This window comes from Xiphophorus maculatus, chromosome 9 (genome assembly GCF_002775205.1).
Source record: "Xiphophorus maculatus strain JP 163 A chromosome 9, X_maculatus-5.0-male, whole genome shotgun sequence".
Lineage (NCBI taxonomy): Eukaryota > Metazoa > Chordata > Actinopteri > Cyprinodontiformes > Poeciliidae > Xiphophorus > Xiphophorus maculatus.
The window spans coordinates 9,029,871-9,050,697 of NC_036451.1; the positions used below are offsets into that span (position 1 = coordinate 9,029,871).

General features: G+C 37.1%; 1 protein-coding gene across 2 annotated transcripts; it reads left to right on the forward strand.

Annotated features, from left to right (window-relative positions):
- Positions 1 to 343: 343 nt before the first annotated feature.
- Positions 344 to 5,694, forward strand: sirt5 (sirtuin 5). 2 transcript variants are annotated; one of them, XM_014469979.2, is made up of 9 exons: positions 344 to 430; positions 1,833 to 1,944; positions 2,034 to 2,167; positions 2,608 to 2,833; positions 3,015 to 3,102; positions 3,888 to 3,941; positions 4,022 to 4,145; positions 4,969 to 5,084; positions 5,191 to 5,694. In XM_014469979.2, exons 2-9 carry the CDS (start codon positions 1,845 to 1,847, stop codon positions 5,261 to 5,263), a joined length of 915 nt encoding a protein of 304 aa, XP_014325465.1. In that variant the 5' UTR covers positions 344 to 430; positions 1,833 to 1,844; the 3' UTR covers positions 5,264 to 5,694. The 2 variants fall into 2 exon arrangements, with proteins under 2 accessions (XP_014325465.1, XP_023195608.1); XM_023339840.1 differs by having other exon boundaries at positions 348 to 434.
- The last annotated feature ends 15,133 nt before the right edge of the window (positions 5,695 to 20,827 follow it).

Genomic DNA, 20,827 nt, shown 5'->3' on the forward strand with positions numbered 1-20,827 from the left:
TCACTACCAACACCACGTGATCCAGAGCTACGCTTATCCACCAGTGGATATTTGCTTCAAAAGATCATCTTTCAGTCAAAAAGAGATTTCCTAACACAAATCTGCTCATAATTTTCACCGAGTTTCTTTGTTGGTCAGTCATTGCTTTTAAACATATTCTTATGTTGGCAAAAATAAACTACAAAGTGCAGTCCGTTATGATCACTACCGAAAAGTTAATAAAATTATGTGGTTTTATGATTTTACTCGTATTAATGTCTATGGTTTTACTTCCCTACAAGATAACTATACAGACTCAAATTGCTCAGTGAATAAGTTGAGCAACAGCACCCTCTGCTGGTCAGTCATGTCCTCGTTGATCTAATGTAAGAGAAAAAACGCAACGACTTCCTGTTTGAAACGACTGGCTGTCCTGGTTTTGGTCTGAGAGGTAGGTCAGTAACTGTAAACTCCACTTCAGATAAAAAGACATATTTCATAGATTCAGCCCACTTTCCTACGCTAGAAGTTTGACTGCTAGTGGTTTCCTTGGTTACGAGTGTTTGTTCTCGTGCAACTCCAAGGTTGTTAGCTTAGCTAGCACAGGTCTGTGTTGCATTTAATGTAGTTAGAAAAGAGAAGTGTTAGATTGGGATTTGCGACAATTTTGGATATATTGCTGTTGTGTGAGGGGGAAAAAATGCTTTTCCGAGATGATGAATAACAACTCTTCATTGGAAGTTATGTGTTTATTTTAACAAACATATCTAAGACGGACATAAGAAAGCATTGTAACCATGAAAATCAAACAGAAATATTTTACATGACTTTACCGTAATACATGGGGTCTGCAAGTGACATAAGAGGCTATCATTCGGGTTAAGACTTTTCAAATTGTTATTCTGTACTTCTGGAGATGTTTACCTAGATTTTTTTTCTTTCTCGTTTCAAGATTCTGATTACAAAGTTTCTTTCGAACGCATCATCATTACATTTTGCTAATAAACAGTTGACAGACCTTTTAGTGATGACGGCACATAGATTGTACTTATCCAAAAGAGGAACAAAAGACGATTGACCAACAATTTTCCTGTAGAACAAGCACATTCCAGAAGTAGAAAAGCTGCTTTCTACTTCTGGAATTTCTCTATCCCTCTGTGACACGTTGTCTACTGATGCTTATTGCATAATGCATTTCTTAATATAAGCTTATATAAAATGTAATCAACCCTACATCAGATTCCAGCATGCATTTTAAACATATATTTTTTGATTAAAAAGGAAAAAAAATATATGCAGTGCTATTATAAGTGCCATATAAATATGGTGGATTAGCAAAGAAATCTACTCTATTTGGAGTGTAATTAGATTTTTTGAATTTGGGTAATATGCTTAAAATATGTATAATACAGTTATTCAAAAAAAAAAACAGGTTAATCTCCAAACATACATATATAATAGTGATATTAAATTTCAAATTTTCATATAGCTACTGTTGCACTGACTTTAGGCTGCTCAAAATATGTTAACTGATAAAATATTTTAATTTGTCAGCATTGGCAAGCGCCATACCTGCCCCTTTTTTGCTAATTGTGTCCCTTTAAATTTTAGTTTTTATGTGCTACAAAGTCATTTCTCTTAGCCCTTCTTAAACCCCGGGGAAAAAGTTGGGACTGCTACCCTTAACTCTTATGCATGTGTTTGGCAGGGGGAAGAAAATAGAGTATGTGGAGAAAACTCATTTGAGCATGTGGAGGACATGCATATTCCACCAAAAAGACCCAGACTGTGGAATGAGAACAGGATTGTTATATTTAGGCAGTGAATATCGTATTGTGTTTCTTTCCAACTAGTTCTAAAACCTGATGATTGTACACCGTTTCACCTGTGGAGTCATAAACACTCACCTGTATGCCCAGCTGAGAAAGACGTGGGGAATCCAGGCCATGGCAAGGCCCAGTTCAGGTAAGCCCAGTGGAATATATTTTATTATTTTTATTTTAAGTATCTATCTCTCGTTTCTACATAGTGTGTCTTTGTCTGTTTATGTTCAGACCTGGCAGCGTTCAGGGAGATTTTCTCCAAATCCAACAACATTGCCATTATCACAGGAGCAGGAGTGAGTGCTGAGAGTGGAGTTCCAACATTCAGAGGAGCAGGAGGGTACTGGAGAAAATGGCAAGCACAGGTGTGCATCTACTGGTATTGGTCTAGGACAGACAACTTCTACTTCCATAGACCTAAATCAAGTTCAATTAACTTTTTATTCTGGATTATGTAGGGTTAGCAATGTCGGTCGATCATCAATTTTATGGTTTTTGATTTGTCATCAGCTTTTTTCGATCAATAGCTTTCCAGGCTTTTTGAAGGTCTTTCAACGTTTTTATTTGTAGTTCTGGTTCTCATTTGACCATGTCGGTGTGCTTAGAATAATAATAATAAAAAATAACTGTGTATGTATTATGTTTCATGAAATCAATACAATTCCAGTGGTTCAGAAATATATTAACTTATTAGATCCATTTTGAGGGGAACTGTAATTGTTTAACTCAGAAGTTTGATTGTGTTTGGTCTTAATCTAAGGCCATTTTAAAAAACTGCACTGTTGTTTTTTTGGCCAAATTTCAGGAATTGGCCACTCCGACAGCCTTCGCCCACAATCCCTCTCGTGTTTGGGAGTTCTACCACTACCGTCGGGAGGTTATGCTTACCAAGAACCCCAACCCTGCCCACCAGGCCATAGCAGAGTGTGAGGAACGTCTTGGCAAACAGGGCCGAAAAGTTACCATCATCACGCAGAACATCGACGAACTGCATCGCCGTGCAGGAACAAAAAACCTGCTGGAAATCCATGGTGTGAGGTCTTTTTTGTTGTTTTTTTAACCATTGTGTTTGTTATATTAGGCACATGTATACTCTCCCTAACACTAGACTAATTCAAACTGAATTCTGCAAATCTTTGAATTGGTGACCTGAAGCTTTACTGTTGTTTTCCCGGTATTAATTAGTCTTTTATTCTCTTTGTGTAAATGCAGGCAGCTTGTTTAAAACACGCTGCATGATGTGTGGTCACGAGGAGGCCAATTACAAGAGCCCCATTTGTTCCGCTCTAGAGGGCAGAGGGTAAGTGCTCATTCTGGTCTGGTTTGGTAATCTCGACTATTTTCCCAAGCGGTGTGAAAATGTGTTTTAAAAGATATCGATCGCAGTCATTTGAGCTTGAAATGCCAGAGAAAACGAGGCGGTCTCAGTCGGTCAAATGTCGGCCAGCTAAATAACACCCGATGACACAGTGAAAAGGAGAAATTTGACTCAAAACAAATCTCACTCTGAAAGCCACTTTGTCTCTTATCTGACATTTAAAATGGATGTCTGTGATTGAAAACCAATTTCCTATTGTTAAGATTTCAGCTCACCTGCAGAATTAAACTCTGATGCTACAGTTCATACCAGTACTGTACCAGAGTTGACTTATTTTAGGTCATTTTTGTAGCTGTGGAGTCTGAGCTCCATCGCAGGTTCTACAGGCCTAAATTGGCATGTTGAATGTTAAAACCTGTGACTGAATGAAAGAATGAACAAGTCTGGCTTGTTCACAAGAGCTGAAGAAGAAAGTTTATTTTTGTTAAACAGAAAACGGCAGCATGAGTTTTAGAAAGCTCGATCTGAGTCGAGCACAAGACTTCTGGAGCTAAGTTCTTTAGTCTATTAGAGATGTGATGAAGGCAAAAGTTTAAAAAGGAGAAGAAAGCTGGTTACGATATTGTCTAAGATGGTTAAATTATGTACATTTCAAAGTTTAGGTGAAAGTTGAGAACGTTTTTTTGTATGTATAAATGTGGATTTTAGGAATGCCATGTACTTCATAAAGTAGCCTCACTCTGAGTAGCACGTACCTGTCTCCTCAGAGCCCCTGACCCTGATGCGAATGATGCCCAGATTCCTGTTGAGGAACTTCCTCGGTACAACACACTCAGACACTTGTACCTCAGTTATTGTTTTCCAACTGAGTTTTGATATAAATTGTGTGTGTTTGTTTTAGATGTGAGCACAGGGGCTGTAACGGCCTTCTGAGACCGGCTGTGGTTTGGTTTGGCGAGACCCTGGATGCAGACATTCTCTCCGATGCAGAGAAAGTCTTAGACAACTGTGACCTATGTCTTATAGTAAGTGTTTGGGATATTTTGTTGTGTAAATAATTTCTGACAAATATTTTTACATCATTTTAGAGCCTTCTCTTCTAAAGTGAGAAAAAAAATCTTATTCAGCCTCAGTTTTAGCTTAACATCATTTTTTGTGTTATTAAGGAAACCGTAAAGGGACTGGTGTAACAGCGTCCATTTTTAGAGCTTCAAAATTACTTAATGTTCACTTACACTTTTGCTGAATCCGAGATTGAAAAATCAGACTGAAAGAAACTAAGATGCCAACAAAAACAACAAATTATTGAATCACCAGAAAAAATCAATACTTCCATTGTCCATGATGTTATTTTAGTAAATGTATGCGCTTATTGAATGTTATTGTATGGTAAATTGCTGTTAGATTTGGCATAATTTCAGCATTTTTATGTCATCTAAAAATCATCACCTGTGGAGAGGATTAGAAAGTTAGGTATTTAACTCCTGCAAATCCAAGAATATCCTAGTTGTGAAATTTTACTTAAGTTAAAAAAAAAAGATTTATACATTGTGAAACTGAGACACAAATAAAATTGACTAGAAAATAACACATCATTACATTACTGTGAAAAATGTGTGTGTGCAGTTTTCATACTATATGTCCGAGAAATTGGATTTTGTTCTGAATTAATTGGGTTCTTCACCTCTACTGTTAAAATACCTTTTCAGATTCAGTTCCCAGAGTTATCAGTGCTTTTTAGACAATTTTATGGAGTAAATACAAAATATCATTATGAATCTATTTAAAAATGTAAAATTGTCCACAAAGTCTTTTTTTATATGTCGATTCAGTAAATTGTTCCCCCAGGTTGGCACCTCGTCAGTCGTGTATCCAGCAGCCATGTTTGCTCCTCAGGTGGCAGCCAGAGGTGTCCCTGTCGCTGAATTCAACTTGGAGAACACTCCAGCTACTGAGCGCTTCAAGCAAGTTTTTATTTTGACCTTGACACAAATCTCATGCTTTTTGTTTATTCATGTATATCAGTCACAGTGACACCTGTCCGTCCGTAATTTTTCCTTCTGGTTACAGGTTCCACTTTCACGGCTCTTGTGGGAGCACCTTACCCCCTGCGCTGGCACGCCATGAGAACGAGGCGAACTGAAAGCAGAACTGTGATTTGCCAAATAGTGAGACTTGTGCCGGTAATGTGAAGCATCTGGAGAAGAGGACAAAAGGGAGACTTATTAACAGTATGCACACTGAACAGTGATCTTCACTATTGAGCATGGTTTTAATACGGTGATTTCAGCATCTGTGTTGTCAGGCCTGACTTGTGAAATTGATATTTTTTAAAGAATGGCAATTAAAAAGAGAAGTTACTTCTATTGTTGTGACAGCAGGTGTCAGTGTTTAGCTGCTGATAACTTCCAGAGGTTGTGGGACTGCTAACTGGGATGACAAGAGACTGAGCTATGAGTGTTTAAATTTGAATTACGATGTGTTTTCTGCTTTTTTTATTTTTTTTTATTTTGAGGTACCTAAGAAAGAATATTTAATAAAAACTGCTGAACTCAATGTGGTTGTGTATGTGTGTGTGTAAACCAACAGCTGAAAAAGAAGTATTTGTAGGTTTAATGCTTCAGTACAAGCTAAGACTTAATCTTGACCCTCTCCCACTACTTTAACTTCTTTAATCTGAGCATGAGCTATACAGTGGCCAAGTCAGGGTGCACTATTGTGCAGCGTATACCACATATATATATAAAATAATGTGCATATTAAAACAAACATGCAGCTTATAGGAGGGTACAGGGCATACAATCTTTGTTCCTGTGTTGTGATTCATATTAATTGCTGTTTCAAGATGTTTTTGCTTATGATTGAGACAAGCAGATGAACTCTGTGACATAGCTAGCAAACATTCTGGATCTGAATCCAGCTGAAAATTTATAGTGGAAAAATGTAACGAAATGATCCATCCCACAGAGATGATCTGTCATCGGCAAAACGAGAATGTTGAAACCTCATTTATAAACTATGCTGTTTTCCATTAGTGAAATTGATGCAAAAGTACTAATTGTGGCGTTTTATTTCATTAGAATGTATTCTGTGACTAAGCAAACTGACTAAACATCTTCCACAAGAAATGATTCTATTTTATTGTCGAGAGTTATATTTGTGCTGAGGGGAGTGTATCAGACAGATTCTTGGTTTCTAAGTAAAAATCTGATTATTTGTGACACTCCTGTGCATGGGCACAAACCATGCCACAGAGTTCACTTCCAGTTTCACAATATGAATATGAGCACAAGCTAAACTCAGGCTGAGTCCAGCTCTGACAGACGTTATCCAAATCTGTCTCATCATTACTGTGGTATTCAAGGTAGTGTATAGAACTCGCACTATTTTCTTTTTTTCTGCTTTTACTTGCCCACCTTTCTCAGTGCTGTGTTGCGTCTCATCTGTACATCTGCCAGAATGCTGTGTTTTAGACACCAATCATCCTTCCCTCCCTCCCAAGTTACGCCTCCATCACCTGCTCATTAGATAGAGGATGATGGTCCGATGGTCTCCCATGACTCCGCTCCAAAAATAACAGAGCCAATTTCCCGCCTGTTAGGCGGCGATTTCACACCAATCTGAGATGTACTGCCCAGCACAGCCTTTCGCAGACGAAAAGAAAAAAGGTGCAAAAGTAAAGAAAGCAAGGGCAGACAAAAACATTGGTCATACACAAACAAAGTCTTACTTCTATTAACACATTGCCTTTGTCAGTAAATTTCCATCAATCATTGCACAACATTTTAAAAGCCCTCCTTCTACACAGAATGAACAAATACTGTACCTTGGATTAAAAAGACACAGAGTCTTGTTTTCATGTCTGACATTAAATCAGACTAACCTCCCTTTTTAGGTCAATTCAGGTCAATTTCTTTAAAATTTTATTTTTCAACTTTCTTCAAATTCAGAAGCTTACATTTTTTTTTTTTTTAGATTATCTGATATAATTCCCTTTTAAACTATGAAATGGATTAAATGTTTTGGTATTCTTCCACAAATCTCATAATAGTTTACTGGAATCATGGCTCATTCCTGCTGATAGAGCTGGTAAGCTGCCTTATTGCACAAACCTTCTTAGCATTACCTACAAAACATTGTTTTTTTTGTCCACCCTGTAACTAATTTGATTGTATTTTTAGGGCCATAGTTCACACAGAGGACCTATGTGACCCAAGGTTGAACTTCCTGGTGGTTGTCTTGAGATATTGCTTCAGTAATTCCAAACATCGTTCAATCTTCTTAATGCCATCTATTATGTAAAGAACACCAGTCTCTCCTTCAGTTGGTTAAAGCTGAAATGCTTTGTTTGACTTCAGCTTGAGGGGAACAAACCACATTAGTGTTAGAAAATATTGCTTGGTGTCTCAAATTAAGAAAGCAGGTGTGCATAGAGCCTTTTCAAATTAATGTGGACTATTTTTGAAGAGATGCCTTTGTTTGCAGCAGTAAATGTAGTAACAAAGTGTTTGTGAATTTTGTAGAGCAATTTTTAAACTCTAACTTCACACACATGCATTTTCCTATCATTTGACTTGTGCCACTGATGGTAGAACCACTGGGTTGGGAGACTGTCACATCATAATGCAAAGTTGACCCAATTTTGCAACATAGTGTAAGTAAATGTGGCTGAACTGAAAGAGCCATAGGGTGTACTTGTCTGTTCTGTTGTGCTACTTCTAATTCCAGTTTAATTGTACTGTCACTACATTTAAAGCTAAGCTTAGATGTGTATTTGTACAAACTAGACTTGGAAGAACAGTTCTGCAAGATAAATTTGATTTATGACATAGGAAACAGACAAAAGTGCTTCTATGTGGGTGTTGTAAAGTAAGCACATTTTAAAATCTGGATTAAGGAGTATTTAGAAGTTTTGTCTTGAGGCTTTGTTTCCATGAAAATTAAAAAATATTTTGTGGACACTCAAATTGATTTAGCAAAAAAGTTGATGGAACAAACTGTGAGGCATTAATAACTGTAATGTCAAGTGTTGGGCTGATCTTTGGAGTCTGTTTTTAACTCTGTGCATGGGCGTGTGCGTGTGTGTGTGTTTAGGTTGTAATTTTGTTTTTATGCTATTAAGGGCCAGTTTAACTCTTCATGGCAGTAAAAGCTTGACATATAATAAATACCAAAATATTTGCTCCTACTTTTTTTTTTTTACATTGTTTTCAAGTAGTCAGAAGGCTTTCTAAAGAGTTTTCAAAAATCATTTTAGACTTTTGCTGCTTTTGCAACTATTGTCCTTCCAACTGATGGTCGGCGTACATTGTGTACTCGGAGCCTAAGGGGAGGACAAAGGCAGAGCCAAGCCTAAACAAAAACTGTCTACAGCAGATCAACAGTATCTGAAAAGGGTTATCTTTAAAATGAGTTGCAACCATGTATCATACTGCGCTTTTTAAGTTTTGTTTGGGAATTCAGCTTCCCAAAACTGTCAGCAAGACAGTTTTTAATTGGCACTTTGCTCAGTTATATAGTAGGTGTTTATTTAATATATTCCTAAAGCTTGATGCTACCAAATCCCTGTTTCACTATGGTCATACTAATACACTTTAATACAATTCAGGAGGATTGTATTAGCGCAGTGGTGCCCAAAGTCTGTCCTCGAGGACCGGCATCCTGCATGTTTTAATTCTCTCCCTGGAGGTAGTAACACCCTTCTCAGCATGTCAATGTTCTTCTTAGGCCTTCTAATGAGCCATCATTTCATCCAGGTGGGTTAAACCAGGAAGAGAACTAAAACATGCAGGATGCCGGCCCTTGAGAACCAACTTTGGGCACCACTGTGCTAGTGTTTTATATGAAGCACAAAAAAATGGTGAAATGTAACCAGAATAATGCACCATGTCAGAAACTATAAAAGACTTTAAGAAAGCCTGGAAAAACAATGTCTAAGACCGCTTTAAATTTTAACAAAAAAACTCTAGATTTTTTTAACCAAATTATCGGTATCACACAATATTGTATTTATGTTCTTCAAGCAGTCAGAGATAGAAGTTAAAGTCGCTCAGAGCTGACCAAGTGTGGCAGTGAAAAGAAGAATTAAAGCATCCTGTCCTCCCAGGCCAAGGCCGGATCAAGGTTGCGGTAAATATCTACGTCAGTGTCACTGTGTCACCAACCACAGCTCCAGTATGTTTATATTTCTTCCTACTGTAGCCCCTCTTCGAATTCAGTTTTATGAGCTGTGTGCCCACATGTTACCTCTAATGAACACAGTCTTATGTATTTCTGGGTGGCTGTGGGGCTTAAAAGAAGGAAACAGTGTATCTGTTTTCCCTGAGGTTTGTATACTTCATTTTGCACAAACATTTGCAAATAATAAATAACTATTTGTTTAGGATTAGCACCTGTAAACATATGTTTGACTTCCTGTATTCCTGTCGATGAAATGGTAATTAAAACAAGAAAAAATAGGATGCATACTAATTATAGACCAAGAATGAGGTTGCAGAGATATAAAACGCAATTATTAAAGCAAATAACTATACAAGGATTTTTTTGTGCTATTTTGATCAGTGCAGATCCTGATTTTCTAACATCCCAAAGGACGAAGCTAATGCAAACACCTCAGGTTAACCAAATAGACTAACTAGATTAAATGCACAGTGTCCATGAGTGTGCGTATGAATAATTTGTCTCCGTGTAAATTCTCTGCAAGCCAACAGAAATTCCAATTAGAGAATATTTTCCCTGCAAACTGGAGCATCATGTTTTATTTAGTCATTTGGCAAACTGTGAAAGTGAATTTACTTTGAGACTGGTGTCCAAACGTGCCCGCCCCATGTTCAGCAAATATACCTGCTGGTCTCAGCGCCATCGATTTTTCATTCACACCCAGAAAAATGTATACTTTATTCATTCTGTGGAGAAAATAAAACTAAAGCAAGACCTTCTATGGTTTTACTGTGCAGGATTTACAAGTGTTCACAAAGGAGGAGTTGTTTCAAGGATATTTCTAGAAAGATCTTGTTAAAAAGGAATTAAGTCATAAAGGGGAATAATTCTATGCACCTTAAGTGTTGGATTTAATCATGGTAAACTTGATCACATCCCCCTACTCTTCTGTTAGTTTAAATCACAACAATCACAACCGCATATTTTATTCCAGAGTTAACCTCATATAAACATGTTTTCTTACATTTTTGTTAAAACTGTCAATCATGATTGTATGACACTTGTTGTCACTTCACCTACTCCTTCTCTAGATATCACAGAAACAGGACTTGAGCCTGTGAACTGGCAGGAGGAGAGTTCACTTTAAATAAGTAGGCTTTGTTTTCCTTTGTTTTATTATTCAGTGTAATCTGTAACAAATAGGCTACGAAGACGTGTGTGTGCGCACGCGTGCTTTGCATACACGCACGTCCGCGCGAGGTACGCGCGTAGGGCCTTGTGTCAGGTGTGTCGTGCAACGTTGCTGTTTCTGTGTGCCATGTGCATCTTGCGCATGTTTTCTGCATTTTTGTGGATCAGGTGTGTCTTGTGCTAATTTTGTGCGCCACGCGCAGGATGCGCACTGGGGAATTCGTTGTGTTCTTGTAGGTCAGGTGCGATGATGACTTTTGTGCGTGCCCTCCGATAGTATCCCCCAGGCGTCCCTGGCCTCACGCATTGCCTCCCCCCTCTCTCTTTCGTTTGTCGCTCTCAATAACGCTTTAGTCTGACTCTTCAACTTGTGCTGTCCTCTTTATCATGCAGCAGCACAGCCATTCGAAACCCGTTGGCAAAACGCCGTGTTCAAAGTATCACAACAGTCCGGAAATTACAGTAAGTATTTGCTGTCCTACTATCAAACAAACAAACAAATAAATAAGCATGCAGAGTTAGCTCAGTTCCATTTGAATTTAAACTGGTGTGCTTTGGTAAAATGAGACCATTGTGTCTGGCATGACACAGTGGATGAGTTAGTGGTTCATCACAATGATTTGTGATGCTGTGACAGATCAGAGAGGCTTTTCAGGCAGAAATCAAGAATATCAATGTACTCTATCATAAATTAATGCTTTTCACTTTGTTATCAGAAATGCAATTTTATCTCACTGATTATTATTATCTATTCAGAAAGTTGGAAAAAAGATTTACTGCAACTCAAAAATATAAATTTATGTAAACACATACGCCTCAGACTTGACATATGAGTATGTCTGAATATAATAGCCGTATCATGTCAGCTATTGAACAAAAACAGTATTTCTTTCCATGCTTTAAGCAGACTACAGTTCCAGACTCGGTTATCTTTTTAAACAATTTTATGTAGAAGGTAATAAGGAAATGATGTTATTTATTGCTGGATTATTTTCTAAAATAGTTGGTTAATAAAAATGTGTATTTGCCTAAAATTATTGATCTATAGTTTTTCAGAATCATAATGAACGAACTGAAGTCAATCACTGAGTTTCTTGAAACTCAGTCCACTTTCACTTCTGCAGGTAAGGTATTTGAAGTTGAATCACCAAATTAATCCACACTTAAATTTTTCTTCCCTTTACCTAAGGGGTCACATACTCTTCCTACAATTTCAGTGGGAATCTTGCAATAAAAACTTTATTTGATTTAAGTCTGAGTTAAAAAAAACAGACATTCAGGTACAAATAAAATAAAGACAAATTCAGGCAAATTTAGGACAGTGTTACTTCTTAACAACACAATCTGTAAGATGCCACCTGAATAAGACTCCAAAACACTGTGTGTTGTGACTGCAGAAGTTCAGACTGAAGTCAACAATAATTGCCAGAAATGCTTCAGGGTCTTCAGTCAGACATTACATCAACACATGGAGTTACATTCGGGTTAAATGAAAGAACTGTGCATGTGTCTTTAAGAATCCATGTGCTTTTTCTCTTAACTCGACATTTCTTTCCTTATGTCTCTAGTTCACATGATTTCTTCATTTCCAAGGAGTCAGTGACCGCTGTTGACAGGTCACTTCAGGCTGTGTTATTCCTGTCAGGAAAGATCAACTGTGATTACCTAGTCTGCATTAATGGAGTAGTTTTGGCTTAAAACTTGCTATGCACCCTAATTAACTGTGTTCAAAAAAAATATTTTCAAAACACACGTGAATCCAGGGAAGCACTTAATTGTTGCAAGCACTACTGTCACTGTTTTCACAGGAGGCCAGCACCTCTTGTACAACAGAAGAAAACTTTCAGAGCAGTCACTTTTTCTGTGATTTCTAATTGACTGAACAGGAGGGAAAAAATAAAACAAAACAAAGGCATTTTGATTTCATTTCATGACTCTTTACTGCATTTACAGCATAATTGACCAACTCCTGATTTGCTTTGCGTTTGCTGAATTTACAAAGCCAAAAAGGTCAATTTCATTTAAAATTTTTTTGCACTAGACCCCCTTATATTGGGTATTGCTTGGGAATTCTTTTGCAGCATCCTTGTCCATGTATTTTCCAAATTTATACATTGCAATTCATTCACAAGTCATTTTCTGCACTGTCAAGAATAGTCTTATTTGTGATTCAGTCCACGTCAATTATAATGAGCAGCATGTGTTAGCATGTGTGAGCATAGACATTTTTAAAATTCTTTATTCTGTCATTGTTTAATAAATTCTAATATGTCCACTGTCTTTCAGGACTAGTTGCACAAAAGTTAATCAGAAAACCGTTGACAAGTAACAAATGAGATTTTCAGTTTAACAAATAATTAGCTTTCACAGTGCAAGTTTTTTTGGTACATTTTTTGTCAATTTTTTGAAATTGCATTCAAATGTAATTTCTAAAAACTCTTCCACAAACACAGTCCAATTCTCAGATCAATCATTGAAGAGACTGACTTATAAATAAAATATAACTGAGCTGAAGTTACAAAACCAGACATTATTGGGGTCTTGATTAGAAAAATCTACCACTATAATTGTATACCTAAATCAGAGCAATGAAAAATAACTGTGAGATTCTCAAACAATAGCATTGTTCATGACATTAAGTATTTTCTTCAAATCATTGCAAAAAACCTTGTCTGGTGTTTCTGTTTTACATTTAAAATTCAAATCTCATGATTGTAGAATATTTTACATTCATTTATTAGTGAACATAATTTAATCCACATCGTGAGTAAGACTCATTGTTACTCTTGGATCTACAGAAGAATCTCTGTCCCAGCTAGCTGACAGTGAAAAATGTTTTTCTATTTCTTGGTGTAACTTTTGTACTCTTGCTTGTTTTTGGTGAAGAATAGTATATAAAAAACCGTAACATGACACAAAAAAGGTGAAGGGCCTGTTAGTATCGTATCGTTAAAACTGTTTGAGGATAAGAAGTTGAGAACAATGGATAGATTTTGGAGCTGACGCCCCTGGCAGAAGAATGTTGTCCCCTGATTTCTGTTTGATAAATAAAACAGCATCAGCAACAGGAAGATCGAAGATTTGCAAATTTTTCAGCCATGTTTTAAGATTCACAGCAAGCATTTTACTGATTGGTGCTGAGTAATATGCTGGTAATCAGGCTCTCAGTGGTGTGTTTGCGTTGTCTTTTTCATTCCTATTTCTATTAATATTCTTGTACCTTCTGCCATGGTGCGTGTGTTTATACCTGCTGAATATGTCTGCGTGCAAGCATATATAGATATATGCTATTTCTGTGTGCTCGGCAGGGTTTAACTGAATTAAGATGACTGAGGCTGGTGCTCTTCCCAATCGCCCCAGATTGGGTTTTTGGAGTGAAAATCCTCCAGGGAAGCACTAATCCCTGACTGTCGGGAGCAATTTTTATTCCGTAAGCAAAGCTTTCGCTCTCCATCTCTATCTCTCTCTCTTGCTCGCTTGCTTCCTCTCATGCTCCATCGCTCTATTTATAGCCTTCTTAAGCTGCTCTGCGTTCCACTATTTACATTTAGAACCCCAGTCTTTAGGTTTAGACCTCAGCCCCTGCTTCTCCTCCCCTTAGTCTTACTTATCCTCTGGTTTTTCAGCAAAAAAATATAAAAAGGTATCCCCAGATATGTAAAGAATAACAAATATGGTGATTACATGTGTAGGAAGAGGTGAATGGATAGAGGTAAGTGAAAGTGAAAGAAAGTGGAAGAAAGACAAAGACAAGAAAGATGTGAAGTGACAAGCAGATTCGAATGAGTATTCCAGGCAGTCAGGCAAACTGTCTCTATCAGAAGACAGATTGTAATCGTTTGCATGGGAAAAGGGGTGTAGAAAATGAATGAATTGTGGAAAAAAAGGTTTAGTAAGATCCAAATTTCTTTTCTCCCCACCCCCAAGTGACTGAAAAGTTGATTATGCTCTCTGATGTTCCATTCATTTTCTCCACAGACAATTATGGTTTCTGTAGGTTTCAAATGATTCCTGTTCAGTCTCGTCTGGGTAAAAGAACTGCCTCATTAAAAGGCCAAGGAATATTGTTTATTTTTTTTTTACTTTCTCCAGAGTTCCTCAAGAGTTAAAAATATAACTGATCTATATTGCATGATAAAGATTAGCAGTGCTTAAATACTAAAATATGAAATAGAATTTTTTTTCATTATAACTTAAAATCCAGTCAATTTTGGTCAGTGTCACATATATTTTTATGAAACAACAGAGCTTTTGCATCATATGTTTTTTTTTTTTATTAACATGCAAAAATTCAATTCCTGAAGCTGACAGGTTACTTCTTCCAGAGCTATCTGGAAATGTACTCTAACCTTCTCTCATACTTGTGAGTTACTTTCTCATAATTTACAGAACTTTCTCTGAAGTGGACTTTCCCACTGAAAGTTCCCACTGGACTTTCTCTGAAGTCCAGTTGTAGGTTACTTTGCGGGAACAAGGTAAATTTCAACATGGCTTGTGAATTTGGAATAGCAATATGTAAATATTAGGAGGTAATTAGTAAATTCTGGAGGATTTCAGAAACTCAGAACTGAAGACTTGGATTGTAACTTATAAATTACTGGAATGTTGCCTGTACATTCATGGGGAAATAGATGATCGGTTCCAGGGAGAGTAACCAGTATGTTTCTGTTAGTCTGCTAGTTCCAGAGAATTCCAGAAGGTACTGTTAGGTATCTGTACTTTCAGAAAGTACTGGCGCTTAATCTGTAAATTTATATAAAATCAAGGAAATTCTTTGAAATTTCATAATGTTCCAGAAAGTATCCTGGAAGTTTGAGAAAAAGTATATTTCGAGTGCTGGATAGTTATGAAAAGTAATTTGCAAGTTATATAAAAATAATTTCAGAAAGCTTCAGAAGATAAATCTTTACATTTCAGTGAAAATAACTTTCAAGTTCTGGAAAGTCCTGCAATGTACCATTCTTCTAGATGATAAGTCCAATTTTTTCCATATTTTGACTAGTCATGTGATTTAGCCAGGTGTGACTTATGTTTTTTCCACTTCATGATGCATTTTTTTGACCGATGTAACTTATACTCCAGAGCAACTGATAGTTTGAAAAATATAGTAATCCAAAGATTTTATAAAAGATTTTCCTAGAACTGCCCATTTTTAGTTCTGTACAGTTCTGAAATATAATATTCAAGTTATTTATAGGTATCCACAGAAAGAAAACTTTAAATTCCAGGGACAGAATACCGCAAAGCTGCGCAATGTCAACTTAAAGTTCTCTAAAAGTGACTTGTAAGTTCTCTGAAAAAATCTTTAAATATCCAAAAGGTTCCATAAATTTCTGGGAGAGTAACTTGTTACTTTCAGTAGATAATCTAGAATACAACCTCAATGCTCAAATGTTTTTACAGAATGAGAGTATGCTATGCAATTTAAGCAGTTTCATAATATCTGATGTAATTATGTGATTTTCCGAAACATTCACTCGTAGGTTAAGAAGCAGATGCATTGGCATATTCAAATATGTAAATGACAATAAACCCACCAATTTGTGTATTTTAAAATCCAATGGTGTGCTATTTTTATGGGCTGTAATGCTGTATTCTAAATCCAAAAATTAGAAACAGATAACCTGTTCCTTGTTGGACAATATCAGGTCTTGCATGTTTGAACTTGTTGAGATTTGTTCATGGTCCTTTTAAATTAATTTTAAATATCCCCTTAAAAGATGAAGCTAAAAATAGAATACCCCAAAGGAAATCCTCCAGCTTAAACCTGAACATTATATTGTACATTATGTATTTGCTTCTTCCAGCGCATGTATTTTTTTAATTTTTTTATTTTCCCTCCTGTGGAGGTCAGCTTGCCCCCTTCAGCTGAGGAGCAGCACTTTGAGGCAGCAGCTAACATTTAGCTCATTATGTAAATGCTAATCATTAGTTGTAGCACAGACCCTGGGGCTTTGGAGGCGCTCAGACATGACCAAGGCTGGCAAAGCAAAGCAGCGAGCAGAATTAACAATTCTAATACATAAACAAACTGATTTAGGAATTGGGATGATCCACATTTCTGAATAGCTTTATTCTTAGAGTGTAGTAAAGCAGCAATGATGTAAACTGGTAATGTCATTGAACGCGATGGAACAGTCTTGTCCTCTGTGTAGTTTTGCTCTCAGCTGAGGCACGTTTCCACTTGTGCTTCCTGCCCGGTGTCAATAACATAATCAGATGTGGTGTTCACAGCTGCTCTACCTGTGAGCCATTCTCTGTCTGCCTGTGTACATGTGGGGTGGAAAAAACCCCATCAGCATATGGTATTTGAAATAAACCCTTTAATCTTCCAATTGAACTGAGATTATGGATTGCTAAGAATAAGATTGATTAGGATGATTAGGATTCACATAAATCTTATTAATGAGGGTTTATTAATGTTTACTTATTTCCGTATTCTGTCTTTAAAATGAATGTACTTTTAACATGATGTTATTAAACTTATAGATTGCTTTCTGGAAAATGTCTTATCTGAAGAAGTTGCTTTAATTAAAAGGAAGACTTTACCCATTTTTTTCAATATTAACCGCTAATCCAATTTTTTTGTGACTCCATCTAAAATTACAGAAAACTTTAGTTTTTTTATGTAACTTTATGTGCAAATTGATTTGTATAAATATATACATAATCTGACATATGTACGCATAAAAATATCTGCTTTATTTTATTGTGATCAGAGTTATGTGCTTTGCCCATACTGTACAGTTGCAGTATATCTGGAGCACCATGTGCGCCCACACATTAGTTCCTCTACTGTGAGCTCTGATCTGCAGCCATTGATTGGGCTCAATAATTCACACCACCTCTTTAATATTTGATGAGTGGAGCTACAGACAGTGAAGTATAAGAGCCAATGTTTAGGCCAATGCACAGGAAGCTCCTGCTAATAGTGACTATTTGTAATTTTGTTATTTTTGGACTGACACTGTTTCACAACACAACCAACTCAATGCTGAATATCTGCTTTACTGCAAAGTATCAGCTCTTCCACAGAATACTTTCTGGAAAGTACCTTCATGAAATTTATATGGTATGTTTTATGAAGTGTACAGGCTCCTTTCCAAACTTATATATTATTATATTAGAAAAAGGATTACTAAAAGCCTCTGCCCCACAGATTAAACTGAATTATGTTTTCCTTTTGTTCATCCCAGATATTTTTTTTTCTTTATGACCAGAAGATATGACAGAGATGAGCAGAGAAGTTGTAGCTACATGCTGTTTTCTCAAACCATCCTGTAGATAAGTAGCCAAACAAATGGGACAGATGCCTTTAATTTACGTAATTGAATATTTTCTCAGATAATGTGCCAAAGCAGAATCAAGAGGAGCCATTATGTGTTTGGTGAGCCAGTATACAAATACATACTCAAACAAGTAACTATGTTACATTAAGTTGTCATAAAAATGCTGTATATATCAAACATCACTTAAGAACCTCTTGCTTTTTTCACCACTCTTGCATTCTATATGTCTTTACAACAAGGTTTCTCCATTATGCTCTTTACAGCTGTTCTTTGGAGTGTTGGACTGGGAAGTAGTTTGTATGATAAGCTCAGCAGACTGTCAGGGAGGTGTTCTCTGTGAGACGGAAACTTGGCTGGAGCTCCAAGGAGGAGCTACAGTGGAAATAGGCGTTGCTTTGTGACAGCAAGCGTTTTGGTGCCTCCGAATGTCTGCCAGGGGAGATTCAATCAAAGGATTCCTCAAACATGCTTGAAAAAAAATCAAATAAACATTCCAGGTATGTTTTTGATGAGGCAGTACCATTATAACTTGATAAACCTCAAAAAGTTGACATAAGCTCCCCTTATTCCCTTACAAGACTAAGAGAGTCTAAAGAGACATCAACTGATTTATTTTTACCATTATGAAGGCCAAGAACATTTGTAATCTCTTTTACTTCAGCATCAACATGTTTTTGCAAATTATATACTCTGTCAGGATTGTCACATCTTCATCTTGAGGGTGGGGGTACATAAAGTCATTAAACATGTGCTGTGGGATGTGATTGAGACATTTGTACTTTTCACAGGCTGCAACGTGATGAGGAGTGAGAGCAAAATCAATTTACCTGCCACTTGAGAGAAAACCTAATCCTGCTTTGTAGTCCACAGTGACTTTGCAGACTCCTAAAAGCAACAGGATAATAGAAAGTCATTAGATCGACAGCAGTTACACCACAGGGAATTAATATTGTCATTCTCTAACTTGTGGTTTGGTATAATTTGGTCAATGTGACTTGGTGGTGTCACTGGAGCTAAAGAGTCTCTATTTTACTTAGCATGGAGAAGAACAGATTGTTTTGGATTTTGGTGTACGTTGGTGAATAGATTTTTGTAAACAAAAAGATGAATTGATCTCTAATTATATCACCCTATGATCACATTCAGATCTTCATAATGTAGAACTTCCCTCACAAGCACTTGGAAAAAACAACACAAAATCCACACACAATCCAGGAGGCTTTTTTTCAATTTTCAAAGATGCAACGGCTTCAGTATGGAAGGCTCTTGAAACTGTACAAGTGTGCACAAATGTGTATGCCTGCACACAAATAGATGTGTTTGAATTTAAATGATAGCAGTATTGGAAATGTTTCAAACTTCCCTTCGATGTCTCTTGCTAAGGGAGATGAGAGGCGATGACATATAGAATTAAAAATATCTCTCAATAACACTCCCACGCACACACGACAACACAAGAGCCCCCAACCACACACACACACACGCACACACGCACATGACATACTTTGACTCTGCATTTTCATTTTTCAGAAAGAGAATGCTTCTGAATGCATTTTCTTTCTGTGTTTTTAATCCCCACCCCATGCATCAGAATAAACATGCAATCTTTCAACAGATGTGATGCTTTAAAGAAACCCCCCAAAAAACTATGAAATATATATTTTCATAAAAATGTTTTATTAAAACAAACTTTTTTCGGTTTTATTTAAACTCTACTTGTCTCCACTTATACAGATGATAAATGCATTTTGTGTTTCAGAATAATTATGATCACAATAGAGTTAATGAGGTTTTCAGCAGTTTCATTAGCATTTATGCATATAAGAGGAGGTTTCTGTGTTCATCTGTTTCAGTTCCTCACAGGTGAAGCATGGAGCTAATTGTGTTTGCATGAATGACAGGAAGCAGGTTTATTCATGAATGCAAACAACACCATGACTGCGACAGTAGCTTCCTTAGCTCTGTTGGAGAGCGTCTATTCACGAATGCACTAAAGAGATCAGTTCCCCTTTCTCTTCCTGCCAATTGGCTCACACTGCACACAAAATCCAAGTTACAGGGTCTATGTGCAGCAAACCACCTGACTGAGATAACTCTGCTGATTAATCAGAGGTGCAGTTTTCATGCCGCATGTTTTGAGACAACCGGTAACGTCAATCGCATGTTTTACATTTCATCAGATTTGTGTTTGAGATTCTCTTCTGTTTAGCTTGTTTTTATCCATTTTGTTTAAAATACACAAAAAAACAGAAAAGTAGAAGAAACGCTCCTATATTCAGAGCAATTCAGTTGAGCTTATTGGTGTAGCACCAATTCACAACAGATGTCTTGACAAGGTACCTGACAAGTTCTTTCTGCTGTATAATTTGAATAAAGGACCTCCTTCCTGCAAGGCAACAGTGCTTCCAACTGTACTGCTGCACTGCTGTGTATTTACAAAAGAAAACAAAGCAAAACAAAAACAAACAATAAAACAGTTATTTATTGTGCATGGTAAGTGAGTGAACAAGACAAGTCCAATCTTGTTGTATGAGCCCGCCTGCTTGAGTGAAGGTGCTAGGGGTCTGTGTGGTCTGGTCACCTCTGAAGCGTCATCTTCACTTCGCCTTGCGTCATGTCAGAGCCTCAATTTGGAGAAAATGTCAGTGAGCACAATGAGGCAGCAAGGCTGGGCAGGGCCCCCATGTCACTGTGGCACCAAAGAGGGATACAGACACTCATCATCTCCAAAAAAAGAAAAAAAAAACCCACCTGACATGCGAGAGAGGAAAGTGTGTAGGGGTGTGTGTGTGTGAGAGAGAGAGAGAGAGAGAGAGGCGAAAGTAAAGAGATACCAACAAAGACTGAGAGCTGGGCTGTCAGATTGGGAAACACCTCAGCAGCGTATCAGCCACAACTTACTGCCTCTGTTGCCATGGCAATGGGGGGATTGTCAGGGATCCTGAAGGGAGGGGTGCTCCAAAAAATCTGCATCTGTCACTTTTGTAGTCACAGAAATGAAGCCAATCTAAAACTTAAAGAGAAACCTATCTGAGGCATATTCACCTACACAGGTAGGGAGGACGCTT

Bases quoted from the DNA above. Each gene is read 5' to 3' on its own strand.
- sirt5 (XM_014469979.2), top strand. From the start codon at position 1,845: ATGATTGTACACCGTTTCACCTGTGGAGTCATAAACACTCACCTGTAT. The intron at 2,168-2,607 runs GTGTGCATCTAC...GCCAAATTTCAG, and splicing joins GGAGAAAATGGCAAGCACAG to GAATTGGCCACTCCGACAGC. The intron at 3,942-4,021 runs GTACAACACACT...TGTTTGTTTTAG, and splicing joins CCTGTTGAGGAACTTCCTCG to ATGTGAGCACAGGGGCTGTA.